Genomic DNA, 15071 nt, shown 5'->3' on the forward strand with positions numbered 1-15071 from the left:
TGTGTTGCTTTCTTTTAACAGCAAATTTTAGCAGTTAAGACAGAAGACTGCTTGATGTCACTTAAAAAAAAAACTCCAAAAAATTTTCACAAAATAACATTATTTTGTGTTTTAGATTTTATTTTTGGTGGTTGTAAAAGAACACAATAATTAAACAATTATTTTCTTATTGTCTGCCTTTTCCGTATGAATATTCCATCTGTGCTGCTCTGCAAGCTGCTTTGAAAGGATCCTTATTTTCTTGGAAGAGTTCTCCTGAAGGAGAAGTTCAGAGAGGATTTCACTTGCATGATCATGTGCTACTGCTGTATTCTTCCTATCTGGGATCAAGTCAGTTCTGTATAAGTGTCTCCAAAGAATTACTAGTTAAAGTGTTCATTGGTTAGATGTTCATTTTGCAGTTAGATGCAAAAGAAGCAAGAATGAAGCAGATATTATTCATGCTAAAGCCTAGAAGGAGTTATACCATATGCCTTGAAGGTGCTGCTATTATGATTGTTATTAAGTGGTCCATTGGAGAATTAAGTAATATTGCCTCTCATTTTGAGCAATTGCTTTCACAGACTGTTGATGATGGTGAAATTGTACTGGTTAACAACATCTGAGGCGCTAACCTTTTTCTGCAGAAATAGTTTGAGAAGGTCTAAAAGCATAAATACCTAGTGCAACCTCTTACAGTTTATTGGTAATATTCAGAGGTCTACACTCTGTCAGGAAATTTAAATTTCATGTGTGTAGCTCATGCTACATCATATATAAATTCTCTTTGTGCAGGGCATTCTAAAAATCATAGTTTGAAGACAGTTGAAAAGTAGGAATATTCTGGTTTGTTTCTTTGTAGAAAAGGTAAAGCACAAATGAAGTTTGTTCTGCCTAGGTAAAAATAATCTTGCAGTGTTACACCAGAAGCTGTATTAAAATCACTATAATAGATAACAGTTGGTCTGTGCATTTCAATTTTAAAAGGTTGGGCAGCTTGTTAACTTATGTTGTTTTCCCTATAGATAGCAGTAGTAATGGGATCCTGTACAGCAGGAGGAGCATACGTACCCTCAATGGCAGATGAAAGTATTATCGTTGGCAAACAGGGCACAATATTCTTGGGAGGACCACCACTGGTAAGCTTACAAAGATTTTTACTAACATAGACAAATAAAACCTTTGCATTACTGACAGTTGTACAGCTTAAATATTCAGACTTTTTTCTGACTTCTTTTTGGATGTTATGTGGGTTATTTTGCCCTTTTAAAATATATCTGAATATTTGTATCCTAAATTAAATCTTTTCTGTTGGTTATAAAGATACATATATAAATTAGATGTTGTTAAGATTTTTTTTAATAATTTTGCTACAGATTAATACTTTTAGAATGGTAAGTACCTTTTAAAGGTAAAAATACTTTCTATATTCAACTATGTTATATAGTCTCTAGGTTTGACTTGAAATGCAAAAGGTTTACAAGTATGTTTATCATTCTAGAGTCTAGATCAGAGAACTTAAGAAATATGACTAATCTGTAGTTTAAGTCAGTTTGCAGACAAGGAAGATAGGCTAATGATGGAGTGTGTCATATTTTCCTTATGTTCTTAGAAAAATGTTCATAAGGGAAATTGACCTGAAGAACTTCCACGAATTAAAACTCACTCTATAGTGGAAGACTTAGTGGAGTTTGTGACTGCAAAATATTGCAACATAAAGTAGCTTTAAAATTATAGTAGCTTGGCTCTGTCAGGAAGGGGGGTATTTCTGAGTGGTCTTTATTTTCATAGAAAAACAAAGCTATACTACTTCGTGGTCCATCATAGGCTCAGTTTTATATTGAAACAATAATCTTTACTGACCAAGCAAAGATTACTCAGAGACTGCTTACAAATTATACTTAACATGAGCTATATCAGAAAAAAAAAAAAGAGAAAGTTCCAGTAGTAAACATTACATCAGTGGTAGAGATAATGGGTAAGTCAACAGTCAGTGGAACTTTTCTAGTCTAGATGAAGCCTGACTGGATAAACTTGCTGCTGCTTTGAGATGTATTACTGAACAAACTGTTCTGAGGCAACACTTTGGCTGTTTTAGTTACAGTGTTTGGGAACAGTTTGGGCACTTCCTGTGCCAAAGCCAACTGCAATTTAAATGTCTCAAAGTACCTGCAACCTTAATATGCGTAAATGGAGAAATTACTTCATAACAATATTGTTGATGATGTTACTGTTACTCAGTTCCTATAGTGCCAGAGCGGGGGCAGTCTGCTGAAAGAATTTGCTTCTTTGCACCACTTAAGTTACTGGGGACATGTAGTAGGTCGTTGTTCCATAAACTATGGGAAAACAACTGCTGACAGAATTTTTGACCAACTTTAAGTCATGATTATGTTAATTTCCTTGAAAGCCTGAGGTGCTTATCCCATGCTGTCATTCTGTGTTTGCTTGTATAACATTGTTCTCATTTCCACAGTAGATTTTTGCAGTTAATTCTTTTCCTTCACTTTAGTTTTGTTCTTCCGTGTTGTCTCATTGCTAAAAGTGAATTCAGCTTTTTTATGCACTTTTTTACAAAGTTATATGCATAGATGAGTTTTAATTCTTGTGCAGTTAAAAAAAAAGTGTATTATTCAAACATACTTTTCTGTGGCTGATAAATCATAATCACAATTCCAGAACTTCTTAAATAAATTCAGAATGTAGTTGACGTATGGAAAACATGTGGTGGTGGGGTATTCAAGAGTACAAGCTTACTGCACTGTATACCTTAATTGAATAATGCATTTAGCTTGAGGTATTTTGTTGTTTCAGTGCAGACCTTCCAAGCTGACAAAAAGAACAAAGTAATCAGCAAAAGCAGATCAATAGCAACTGCTTATTGATAAAACTATGCCATTTAATGCTAATTGATTTACTGCTCGTTTCCTGTTAGAGTATCTCTGGCACTAATTGTTTCAAATGTCTTACCTAAGTCTCTGTTCCTGTTTAGATTTTATTAATCTTGTTCAGCTCATTGTTTGTAGGTAAACAAATACAAATCCTCCTTCAAAATTAAGCATTTTTCAGTAGATTTATCACTGTAATTTAGAAGAATATAAGAATTTTTTTGTGAAAAGTGACATAAATATGAATGAAAATACTAGTTAAGAATAATAGCATTAGTTGAGTCAGTAACATTCATGTATCTTTTTATTGAGGCAGCAAGATTAGTAGGATGAAAGAAATAGACTTTTACGTTTGACTGTTAAGGGTCTGGTTATCTTGTTGTGAATAACTACCATGATGCAGGTGTACCTGGGCTGTCTCAGAGCAAAGTCTTTTTAGGTCCAGCAGGGTTCACTAGCTTAGGTCTAGTGGAATATAAAGTGGCAGTACTGCCTGCGGGCCTTGCTCAAGTATAATCTGTTGCAGAAGCTCAGATTTAGTAAATCTAAAAGAGCTGAGTAAGCTCATCTCACGCGACAATGTGTTTCCAGTGGTGAGAGTGCTGGTGCCAGAGTGGTGGCCCGTTGAGCGCTTCTGCTTAGCGCTAAGACAGTACTAGAAGTGTACATCAACACCCAGGCTGATTCCTATGAGACTCGTTGGGTGCATCTGCGCTGAACTCCTCAGTAACGTGCTCTGGCAGAGCTTACTCAAACCCAGTTTCTCTCAAGCTCCAGCATGGAGCAAGTACAAAATAGGACTGCTAATATTCAGTGCTACCTAGCAAGTTGGCTGTCATTCTGAGAAGACAGTAATCTTCTAACTTGCAAGTGAATTAAAGTCGTACATGTGTATCACTTAAGATGCACAAGTTATGGGGGAGACTTTTGCCAGGATAGGCAACTGAAAAAAAGTAGCCTGATATAAGTCTTAAAGAGGAGACTTGGCTAGGCAAGTCAGTGATGGTAAGGATATTGCAATATCAGAAGTGAAGAAAGCTTTTCACCACTTCCAGAAGAAGATTCCTGAATTTCAAAACAATCCTCCAATTTCATCTGTTCCTTAGCAACCTGCAGATGTAATGACTTTATCTTTGTGCGTATAGATCAAAATTTAATATCGCTTTACCTGTCAGCATTCTGTTTGGTAGAGCTTCTCATATTCTCACAGAAAATACTTTGCTTGCCTTTCTCTAAGCATCAAAATTAGTTTGAACTCCCATAGAAACATCCATTCCATGTTGTAGCAGATACTGTAGCCATTATTGTGTATGCTGTGCTCCCCAGAACATCCTTGTCAAAGAAAATTGGTCTGGGTTTTACTGTTCACCTGCCTGATACTATACATCCTAAGGAAACACCCTCCCCCCCCCCCCCAAAAAAAAAAAAAAAAAAAAAAAAAACACTAGATAGAGTCAATCTTGAGATGTATGTGTACTAGAAAAGTGTAATGGACATACATTCCAAAGTCTAAAGTACAAGTTTCCTCATTGCTCCTTTTAGAAAGACCTTATGAGCAGATAGATTTCACTATTTTAGAAACAGTAACAGGAAGAGTGTTGCTGCAGTAGTAGTAGTAACATCACAAGGACGTTCCTCTGCACTCTCTCAAACTGAGGAATTGACATCCTCACTGCTGGCAGTGCTGCTTGGGAGCTTAGAATGCCCTGCCGACCTGTATGCCTCTCCGCTCTACCATCCTCTCTTAACTCATATCATTGCTCTACAAACTGCTGAGGTATGGACTAGATAAATAGATGGTGAAGTAGACTCAAAACTGGCTGAACTCTTTTGCTCAAAGGGGTGTGATGAGCAGCATGAAGTGCAGCTGGAGGCCAGTCAGTAGCGGTGTCTCCTGGGAGTTAGTTCTGGGGCCATTACTGTTTAACATCTTCATTAATGACCTGGATGATGGGACAGAGTGCACCCTGAGCAAGTTTACAGACAACACAAATTTGAGAGGAGTGGCTGATACGCTAGACAGCTGTGCTGCCATTCAGAGGGACCTCAGCAGACTGGAGAAATGGGCAGATAGGCATCTCATGAAGTTCAGCCGAGAGAAATGCAAATCCCTGCATGTGGGGCAGAATAACCTCAGGCACCAGTACAGGCTGAGGGTTGTCTAGTTGGAAAGCAGCTTTGCGGAAAACGACCTGGAGGTTCTGGTGGACAACAAGTTGAACACGAGCCAGCAGTGTGCCCTTGCGGTAAAGGCGGCCAACGGCCTCCTGGGTTGCGTTAGGAAGAGTGATACCAGCAGGTTGAGGGAAGTGATCTTTACTCAGCTCATAGGCCACTTCTGGAGTGTAAAAGAGATGTGGAGTGAGTCCAGCGAAGGGCTAGAGAGGTGATTGAGAGGCTGGAGCATCTGATGTGTGAAGAAAGGCTGAGAGAATTGGAACTATTCCTCCTGGAGAAGATAAAGCTCAGGAGGAATCTGATCAATATATATAAAAACCTGATGGCAGGGGAGTAAAGAAGTTGGAGCTGGAATCTTCGCAGTGGTACCTTATGACAGAACAAGAGGCAGTGGTTCAAAAAATGCTTCAAAAATGTTCATCATGCAGTAAATGATACTGTTTTATTTTGAGAAATTCAGTCACTTAAATTATCCTGTCAGATCTGAGGTATGACAGATTATGAGCGTTATTTTATTAATGCACTCTATTTAGAAAATACTTCTTATTAAATTGTTGTGGGTGTGATAGAAGACTTAGGAAATTCAGACTGATACAGGTTGCTTTATGATTAAAATAAGAAAGTTAAAATTTGTAAAAGAAGAGTTTGTGTACAGAAAGCAGAGCAGACTTAAAAGAATGCCAAGTTTATATCTAGATGTTTTTTATTTGAAACAATGCAGTGGAATATCATGCATGAATTGCCTTTTTTATTTATTTTTTAATTGATTACTATCATAAAAATATATAAACTGTTTAAAAACACCTTTTTGTGAAGTTGCATGTTTATAAATACAAAAGTTGTGTAAGTATATACACATACATAACAGATACATGCAAACATAGCAGTAAATGGAAAATATTTCTGAATAAAAACTACATATAAATAATAGATAATAAAGATATAAAGACGATAGTTTAAGCATTTTTTGAAAGATTATGTGTTTTCATACTTTAAATGCTATGAGGGAGAGTAACCGAGGAAGTTTTATTAAAGAAGAAACATTTTTGCAAAGAACTTTTCTGTTACTATTACTAAGCCTGTATAAGTACTAATGCAAGACAAATGCCAATTCTAACCCTTGTCTGTCTTCTTTGGTTGTAGGTTAAAGCAGCAACAGGTGAAGAGGTATCAGCAGAGGATTTGGGAGGGGCTGATCTTCACTGCAGGTTCAGAAAATTTGTTTTCCCCACAGTTAAATTTTTCCACCTCTTAAGTTTTAGTTGGGCTTAAAAGAAAGATTTCTGTTGTATCAAAATCTAGTACTGGTAATCATTTTCTTTAGTGTGGTGTAGTTAGTTTCTTACCTGAATTGGAATCTTTTTTCATTCACTACATTAAAATACTTAAGTGTTTACCTATTTTAATGCAATATCATACACAATACAGAGGACTTTTCTACACTGTTTAATGCTGACTGTTGTTAGAATAATAATTTTTGAGAAAGATAATGTATATTTGTAGATTGTATCTTTTACTGTCAATTAGAGTTAAACTGCAAGCAAAATCAAAGAGCCTGTGATTTTTCTAAGAGAATATTTATCAAAATAAAGATCTCTACATGCTTTTTAGTTTACAAGTCAAATAGTCAAATGATACTAAACAAATTTAGGTATTGCTGTAGAATAAATGTATAGTTTGTTCTTTAATTTACTGAAGTGACTAAAGAATTATTTTTCAGAGCAGTTCATCATATTGTGGTAAACATGTTTTTCTTTATAATTTTAAATGAATTTTAATTTCTGTTTGAACAGGATTTGGGATCTTTTATATTATCATTTTGTTTTTTGACTTACTAGAGTTCCTGTTTTGTTTTATTTCTGTTAACTTGAATGAACTGTTTAAAAGAAAAGTTCAGATATGTGGTTGTTTTTTTTTTACATAGAGAGATGTGTTTTTGCATCCTTTTTTAAAGTTATAGTTTTAAGCTTTTAAAGACTCCAATTTTCATTTTTGTATATTATTTTTAAATCTTAATGTTATTTGTGTACAGAAAATCTGGTGTAACAGATCATTATGCTTTAGATGACAGTCATGCACTTCATCTAGCTAGAAAAGCTGTAAGAAGTTTAAATCGACAAAAGAAAGTAGAGGTAAGTGTATGGAATGTTTTCGTGAACACACTCTATTTTTAAATTAAGAATGCTCTCTCTTTCCTGATTTATACAATGTATTTTTTGTCTCTGACTTTAAACACTTTATAAATGGAAGTTACAGTTCCTGACCTTAAAGTTTTGGCTAAAGATTCAAATTCTGTAATTCTGTTCCTACTGTAGTTATTCCTAGTAAATTTACTGGGACTGCATGAGAGAGTAAAGCAAGCAGTATAATCAGAATCATACTTCAGAACCACACTTTAGAATAAACCAAGTTTTGCAAGGTCTTTAATTTACTTTTAAGCCCAAGTGGTGATTCCAGCGGGCTTAAAATTAGATAGGTACTGAAGCATCTTTTTGAATATAAATTTTCTAAAATTAGTAACAAAAGAGGGAGAACTGAGTGAATACCGTGTAATTTTGATAGCTCAAGTTTATAAAGTATTGTATTGATTTAAAAAACTCTATTAGAAAACAAGATGAATAGTGTATAGTGGAGGAATTGCCTTAAGTTATTCTGGGGGGGGGGTAAATGGAGGAATAAAGCTCAGCAGCTGAAGGAAGGCAAAATGTTGCATTCAATGGCATGGCAAAAATCTAGACTGACTTCTCAGATCACTGCCTGTCTAATAGGGATAGGGTGAAATTAAGCTAATAGGATACTTGCTTAATTTCTGATAACAGGGTAGAAGTTGTCAAAATGGAGTGCAGGTGGAAGTATATGCAGGAGTGGAATGAAGCTGAGGAACAGTATGTTAGAGGGTGCTAGTGTCCTTTGATTTAAACTTGATCTTTATGCAAAATGAGAATAACAAGCTAGATAGAAATATTGATGTGGTTGCTGAAGAGATGCAGTTGGCAAATTAATTTGCATCTTTAGTTTATTTAATCATAATGTAGACTAGTAATTCCTTTATTGTGTAAATTGTTTTCTTAAATTGCTACAGGTGACTATAGAACCACCCGAAGAGCCTTTATTTCCTGCTGATGAAATATATGGAATAGTTGGTGACCAGCTAAAAAGAAACTTTGATGTCAAAGAGGTATGAATATAAACGTGAGACACATGCACATCCATGTATAAGCTCAGTTTTCTTGCCAGAGATTACATCATTGTCATCGTTGTTGCCAGGCAGAAATCTGATTCTGGGCATATAGTGAATATTTAAATGTAAAATCTTAGATAGTATTGTCTAATAGATCCATTACAGTGGCAGTGTGATGTTAAAAATGTAATGCTTTTTGGTTCTACTTTTAAGAAGGATAAGCAAAGATGAGATTTGAATAGTAGTCCAAAAAAGCTGCCCGGAAATAGTAAGCTTTTGCATTGACCAAACATTCTGTAGTCTCAGTTATTTGGATGCAAAGTGATACCTTAGTTTTATTTTTCTGCTACTTCTGTGAAGTCAAATATCATGTATTTAAAGATTTATGAAAATACGAACATACTAAACAATTTAGTGCTCTCCCAACCCCGTGAGACTGTTGTGCTCTGCTACAGATCTAGTAGTAATTATGTGCTTCAATACCTTCAGAGACCACATCCTTCCCAGTCCTCTGCATAGATCATATTCAAAGCTTTTTTTTTTTTTTTTTTTTTTTTGCTACCAATTACGTAGTTATTTTAGAATGTGTCTTAGCGCATAGCATCTCTGAGATACTTTGAGATTCACTTTGCATTAAGGGGGAAATATATGAACACTTTCACTGAGTCTCACTTATTACAACCTGGAAAGTTTTAATAGCTTGGATTTATGTTCTTTTAAATTTGAAATATCACCTGGCAAATGTCTTATTAGTTACAGACATATATTTATTTAAAATGCTTCTTTGCATCTCAGAGAAACCTCAGAACAGATCCTTTTTTTTGTACGTCAAAACATTAAGCGAAGATGAAAATATACTTATCTCTAAAAGTGATTCATACCTCAATATATTTTTGTCTTTATAAATATGAGTGTATTGATTAATGGTTAATATACCCAGAGGTACCAATTTTTGTTGAAATGGAACTAATGAGAAGAACTTTCATAGTATACAACTTTAACTGTTTAGTTACAATAATCTTAATCTTGAAATTCCTTTTTTTTTTTTTTTTTTTTTTTTTAAGCAGGTAGATAAATCACACTTTAAAAAGTGAAAGGGCTTTGCCTGCCATCCAAGCTATTTATATAGGGGGTTGCTTGACATTCTCTAAATGGAAAGTGTTTATTTTAAGTTGGATTTTAGCATACTCTTTCTAAACTAATTAGAAACTTTAAAGGATTAGAGTCTCATTTTATTTTTCTATTTTTTTCTTAAGGTCATTGCTAGAATTGTAGATGGAAGTAAATTTGATGAATTCAAAGCTTTATATGGGGATACTTTAATCACAGGTATTTTGAAAATATATTAAAATTATTCTGCATATATTCCCACTGGTTTTATCCCAGCTTGCTTGGTTTTGTTTTGTTCACCCATTTACATTCTTAATAATGAAGTTTTTTCCTCAAAAGAAGACCAATTGTTGTTATCAAGGGAAAGTATTATGTATATATTACAGTAAAATGAATATACCTGAAAATACGTAAACTTACCTTTCTTCTTCAGGATTTGCAAGAATATTTGGTTATCCAGTAGGAATTATTGGAAACAATGGAGTTCTCTTCTCAGAGTCAGCAAAGAAGGTACTTAAATAGGTTATTAACTACTTTGCAGTCCAGAAATGAAAGTTCTTGTGGATAATTTTCTCTTGAAGTAATGTTTAAAATGAGGAACTGCTTTAAAGCATGAACATGGACTAGCTGCAAAGTCCTCAAGTAAACAAGAAAGAGCTTGATGAAGTGTAAAGGTAGCGGAGTATTTTAGAAACAGTTTTGTAAATGTTTGTGATGTGAAGTAGGTCAACAGGAAAACATAGTTGCAAAAAGAATAGTTGAATGGCATCAACAACAATTTGAAGTATTATATCTGGAAAATTATGGTTATTAGAAGAAAGTCCATGCTGATTGCTTAAAAAAACTATTAGTTGGGATTTTTAACTTCAAATTAAGTACTGCAATACATCACATCATTGTTTTTCCAATAACTGGAAAATTTCCAGCCTGGATTACAGTAATCAGTTCACTGGTTTACCACAGATTTAATTTTTATACTTTGCCTTGGCAGTCCTGGATTAGACTATTGAAAAAAAAATATGCATATTTTTTTTATCATTCTCCTAAAATCTTTTAACTAAAATATCCTTTTTTAAAAAAAGAAAGGCCATTTTTGATGGAATATTGTAAATGCATTACAATTAATTGTGTTTTACAGTATGAGCTCAGGGCTTGAGGAATGCTTTAGAGTTTCCGTGTGTGGCACAGTGGTTACTCTTCTTGTTCTGTGTTGTTTAGATACAAATTTCTATATTTTTGTCAAGACACTTATTTCCAATTAATTCTTTTTTTTAATATAAATTATATATGCTGGTTTTCTTTTGGCCATATCCTGAAACTAATGGTGAGGAAATCAATATTGAAAATCTATATGAATAAAAGAGGCTATTATTAGAGATTTGGAGAAAGGAAGCAATTTTACTTGATGTACAGATTATTAAAATAATACACAAAATTGAGTTTCATATACTGATGAATACTTTGAACTTTGAGCATTGCAGTAAGTGACACTTTTCTGGGAGTGTTTGTTTAATACAGTTCTTTCCAAATTGAAAATGAGCCATTACCATTTTTACACTTTCAGTATTTTTATGATAATTAGTGTTGCATTCTTTTCCGTTTCTCTCTACCAATGAAAAAAATAAGGAACTTTCCTGTCTGCTCACTTTTGCTGATGTATCAGCACTGTAAGAGGAGATAGTCAAGTATCACTTGTTAAGTAAGTAGAGAGAGACCTTGGTCTATAATTTCATTTCTTTAAGGGTCATAATCTAACAATGTCCCTTTTTTAACATCTCTTTTGCATTTTTTGTAAGGAGTTTAGAAACTATAAAAAGGAACTTGTATGGCAGAAATACTGTGCTATGTCTTTTCCTCATGATGAATATGAGTATATTTTTCAAGTGTTTTTTTGAAAAAGCCAGCTAAAGATTATGCATTATCTTTTTTTTTAATCATTTTCTTTTCCCAGATTTTGGTTTTGTATTGTGAAGACGTTAGGGGTTTTTGCAGTTGCTGTGCTGCGTACTTTATTTATTTATTTATTTTTACCAGTAATGTGTAAATAACTCGAGAAACTGAGTGAAAATATTTTATATTTATTAAATGGCAAAGTTATTTACGTAAGTTTTACTTATGAAATTCCAGAATTGTAAGTAGCAGCTGATCCCAGCATCTGTCCCTTCAGGTTTATTTTCCTATTACTAGTGAATGGATCCAGCATTGCAGAACTACATTTTACAGTTGAAGATATTTAACTTGATTTTTGCATTTTCATGTTACTTTTACTGTATAGGAAATATGTGTATTGTTTTTCAAGTATAATGAGATGTAATATAATACAATAAAGAAAACAGACTGCAAAGTATCCTTGGTAGTGACTGCGTAACCCCATCTCACCTCTTTGCTGGTTTAGTGGATAATCTGGATTTTTGCACAGCTTCACTATTTTTAGTCATGTGCAACTGTCTAATGAATTGTTTGTCCCCAGACTAGCTCGTTAGTTTTTATTCAGCCTCAGGTTCAGTAGGTTCATGGGATGCCGTGTTTGTATCCCAAATCTCCATCAACTGTCCAGCAAAAACGTTAGTCTTGGAATATTAAATTTTGCATATAATATTTTAATATTTTTAACATTAAAAACTTGGGAAGAACTAGCTAGAATGAGAACTGGCTACACAGAGGCTGAATAACTGCAGGTGGTTCTGCAAAAGATGACTTGCATTCAATTTATTTAAATACAAAACAGAAACAAACAAAAGCAGAAAGGTTGAAAAACTTTTAGAGTTTCTGGAGCATATTCCTAGGCCAACTTTCCTTCTGAGGTTTTGTCACAGTCCCCAGTCTGACCTAGTTTTCTAGAATACCAAGCGCTGGCATCCATAGGCTCTGTTAGGTGCTTTCCCAGTACACAAGCATGATGTGCCTTTGCTTTTAATTACCCCCAAGTTTAGTAGAAAGAGTTATCAAGTTGCAGCTTAAAACTTTACTGATTTACATTATTTCTAGTTGGAACAGAGGCTTGGAATCTGTAGTTCTTATCTTTGCCAGAAAAGTTGTCTTTTTCAAGAAAATGGGGAGGAGGAGGAGGGCTAAAAAAAACCATTTTCTGACTCCCTTAGAAAAGGGGAAATGTTGCAAGAATTGGAGGGGTCTAAGACAAATGTGGAGCTTTCCCAGTATCACCGAAGAACTTTTTGTACAGGAAATGAGGAGTTGTTTTTTTTCCCCCTTTTTTCCCCCTCCTCTGACTGGCTATCTAATTTCCCTGACACCATCTTATAAAATACCATGTCAGATGCTGCACTATGAAACGGTCTATGGTTTATATGTATATTGGCTAAGTCAAAACAGTTGAGCTTTCCACTATCAGCAGTAGTACTGTTCAAGGATATTATTTTTGCTTTACCCTTGAACTTGAACATTTTGACATCTTGCTTATCCTAGAATGACTGAATGTTTTGCAGCTGACTTCAGCTGGAGCAGGAGCAGGCGTGCGTTTTATGATACAAATATTCCCATGGACTTCAGGGAAACAGACTGGCACAGACTTCAGAGAGTGCTGATAGTGACAGCTTCACTGATACAACATTTAATAGCTTATTCTTTTTTTCCTAGGGCACACATTTTATCCAGTTGTGTTGTCAAAGAAATATTCCGCTTCTGTTTTTGCAAAATATTACAGGTGAGTAAGCTCGGCGTTGCAAGGTTTTGCTATGTTGTAGGCTGTGCTGTTAGAAGTTGAGGCTATGACATTTAGACAGCATCTTTGTGCTTTCTTCTTTCCAAATCTCTGACCTGTCTGGAAATGACCTATTTGCAACTATCTATGGCTTACTCTGTTTTTTTATATTTTCGCATGTGCTCTACTGATGGCATCAAGTTACTGAGCCTTTTCTTTTTTCATCTTGTAACTCATTAGGTTTCATGGTTGGTAGGGAGTATGAAGCTGGAGGAATAGCAAAAGATGGTGCCAAGATGGTAACTGCTGTAGCATGTGCCAATGTACCTAAAATAACTGTAATTATTGGTGGATCCTATGGTGCTGGAAACTATGGGATGTGTGGAAGAGCATATAGGTAAGCGTTACTTAGAATTATGATAGGAGATAGACTGTTACACAACTTTAAAATACCATTGTGAAAATTGTTTTAACTCTTGTGGTTGTCCTTATTTGAGAAACTAGCAATTCTCAGTGAATACTGTCGTAAGTAAATACCAGCAGTAGAGTCTTGTAGAGATGGTAGGCTCGTAATTAATTAGATGACAGAGGCGATCTCCTGATATGTAAATGTCCAGCTTTTCTCCCATTATATTAATTGGGGGAAAAAATTTACAGACCTAAACAATCATTAGGCAGCATGGGCTGGTCCTGGACTCTGTGCTCATGTGAAGATTACCTGTTTTTATATATTAAATGGATGAGTTTTTTTTTTTTGTTTTTTTTTTTTTTTTTAATGGATTTGATTTTATGAGAAATGTTTGCAAAACCTCTAGGGATTTTTTTTTTTTGACCCTTCGGATATGACTCACATTAGTGTTTTTGATTTTTTTTCAAGACCACTGATGTTATTAAAGTTCTTGCTGTTTTTTTTTTTTAGAAAAATAGATCTTGGGGATATGTAGGATGAAGGAGGGAGTCAGAAGAAGAGAAATAAATTTTTAACGTGCTTGGTTATGCAGAAAAAAGTAGAATTTTTGTATTTTCAAAATGTTGTAAGCATTAGAGTACATTAATTTGTATTCATTAAAAATAAATAAAATGGAAAATTGTCAGTAACGAAAATGCATTTTTAGCTGAATGAGTATAGGTTCTTTACCAGGAAATTCAGCAATGTTTTGTTTTAATGTTTAATATGTATTTTTCAGTCCAAGATTTCTTTATCTGTGGCCAAATGCTCGCATATCTGTGATGGGAGGTGAACAAGCTGCAACTGTTTTAGCTACAATAGCTAAGGACCGAAAAGCAAGGGAGGGAAAACAGGTACATCTGTCTTCTTTCATATGCAGTACTGTCATTATCATTTACTCTTTCATTGGAGTTGCTCGCACTATGAGCCAGGAAAAAACCTTGCAGAGTGAGACACCAATGAGCTAAGGTTCCCTTAATGTTGTCTATTGCCTTGACAAACATGAAGCATTCATAAAATGTTACTGTTTATATCTAAATGTGAAGATCATTCATGACATACTGTATCATATTTTGTACACCAGATCCATAGTTCTGCTCAAGATGAGCAGCCAGGGATTCCCCCTGTGTGGGAGTATGAGGAGTGATATGTGAGAATAGTGTCTTTCCAATTACTTTCGAAGTAGGCAGCTTTATGGAAAACTGAACTTCAAATTATTCAGGGACTGAGAATTATGAAGCTTGTAATAGCAGAAACCGGTAGAGGCTGAGAAAATATTTTGATTTCATCATTTTAATTTAAAATTAGTGATATTTTGTTTAATAATGTTTTCCAGTTTCTCTGTACATTACTTTCTGCTGCACTTTTAAAATTGTATGGTTTATGTTTATATTGGTGCCTTGGTCATGTAAGAAGTGATTTTAAAGTGATATATTAAAATTGATTAATTTATCGTGAGTAATGATCAGAATAATGAAGCAGTATATATGTATCATCTCTACAATTCTTTATTCCACTCTACTTAGCCTTTCTGTGGATAGAATATAGTCATACTTACCTCTGTCTCATTTTCTCAAATCTCTAGGTTTGACAGGATGATGCCCAGCAAGTAGTTTGAGGAAGAAT

At 34.5% G+C, this 15071-nt stretch overlaps 1 protein-coding gene across 3 annotated transcripts in view; it reads left to right on the top strand.

The window, feature by feature from the left end:
• Positions 1 to 15071, top strand: part of MCCC2 (methylcrotonyl-CoA carboxylase subunit 2) — a 39728-nt gene that overhangs the window by 16081 nt on the left and 8576 nt on the right. For all 3 annotated transcript variants that reach the window (XM_062600065.1, XM_062600067.1, XM_062600066.1), the window contains exons 7-15: positions 1005 to 1118; positions 6189 to 6253; positions 7078 to 7177; positions 8128 to 8223; positions 9483 to 9555; positions 9770 to 9846; positions 12934 to 13000; positions 13238 to 13394; positions 14185 to 14299. In XM_062600065.1, the coding sequence (XP_062456049.1) occupies positions 1005 to 1118; positions 6189 to 6253; positions 7078 to 7177; positions 8128 to 8223; positions 9483 to 9555; positions 9770 to 9846; positions 12934 to 13000; positions 13238 to 13394; positions 14185 to 14299 (864 nt within the window). The remainder of the gene's footprint in view (positions 1 to 1004; positions 1119 to 6188; positions 6254 to 7077; positions 7178 to 8127; positions 8224 to 9482; positions 9556 to 9769; positions 9847 to 12933; positions 13001 to 13237; positions 13395 to 14184; positions 14300 to 15071) is intronic.

The sequence above is a fragment of the Rhea pennata genome, chromosome Z (assembly GCF_028389875.1).
Source record: "Rhea pennata isolate bPtePen1 chromosome Z, bPtePen1.pri, whole genome shotgun sequence".
NCBI classification, from domain to species: domain Eukaryota; kingdom Metazoa; phylum Chordata; class Aves; order Rheiformes; family Rheidae; genus Rhea; species Rhea pennata.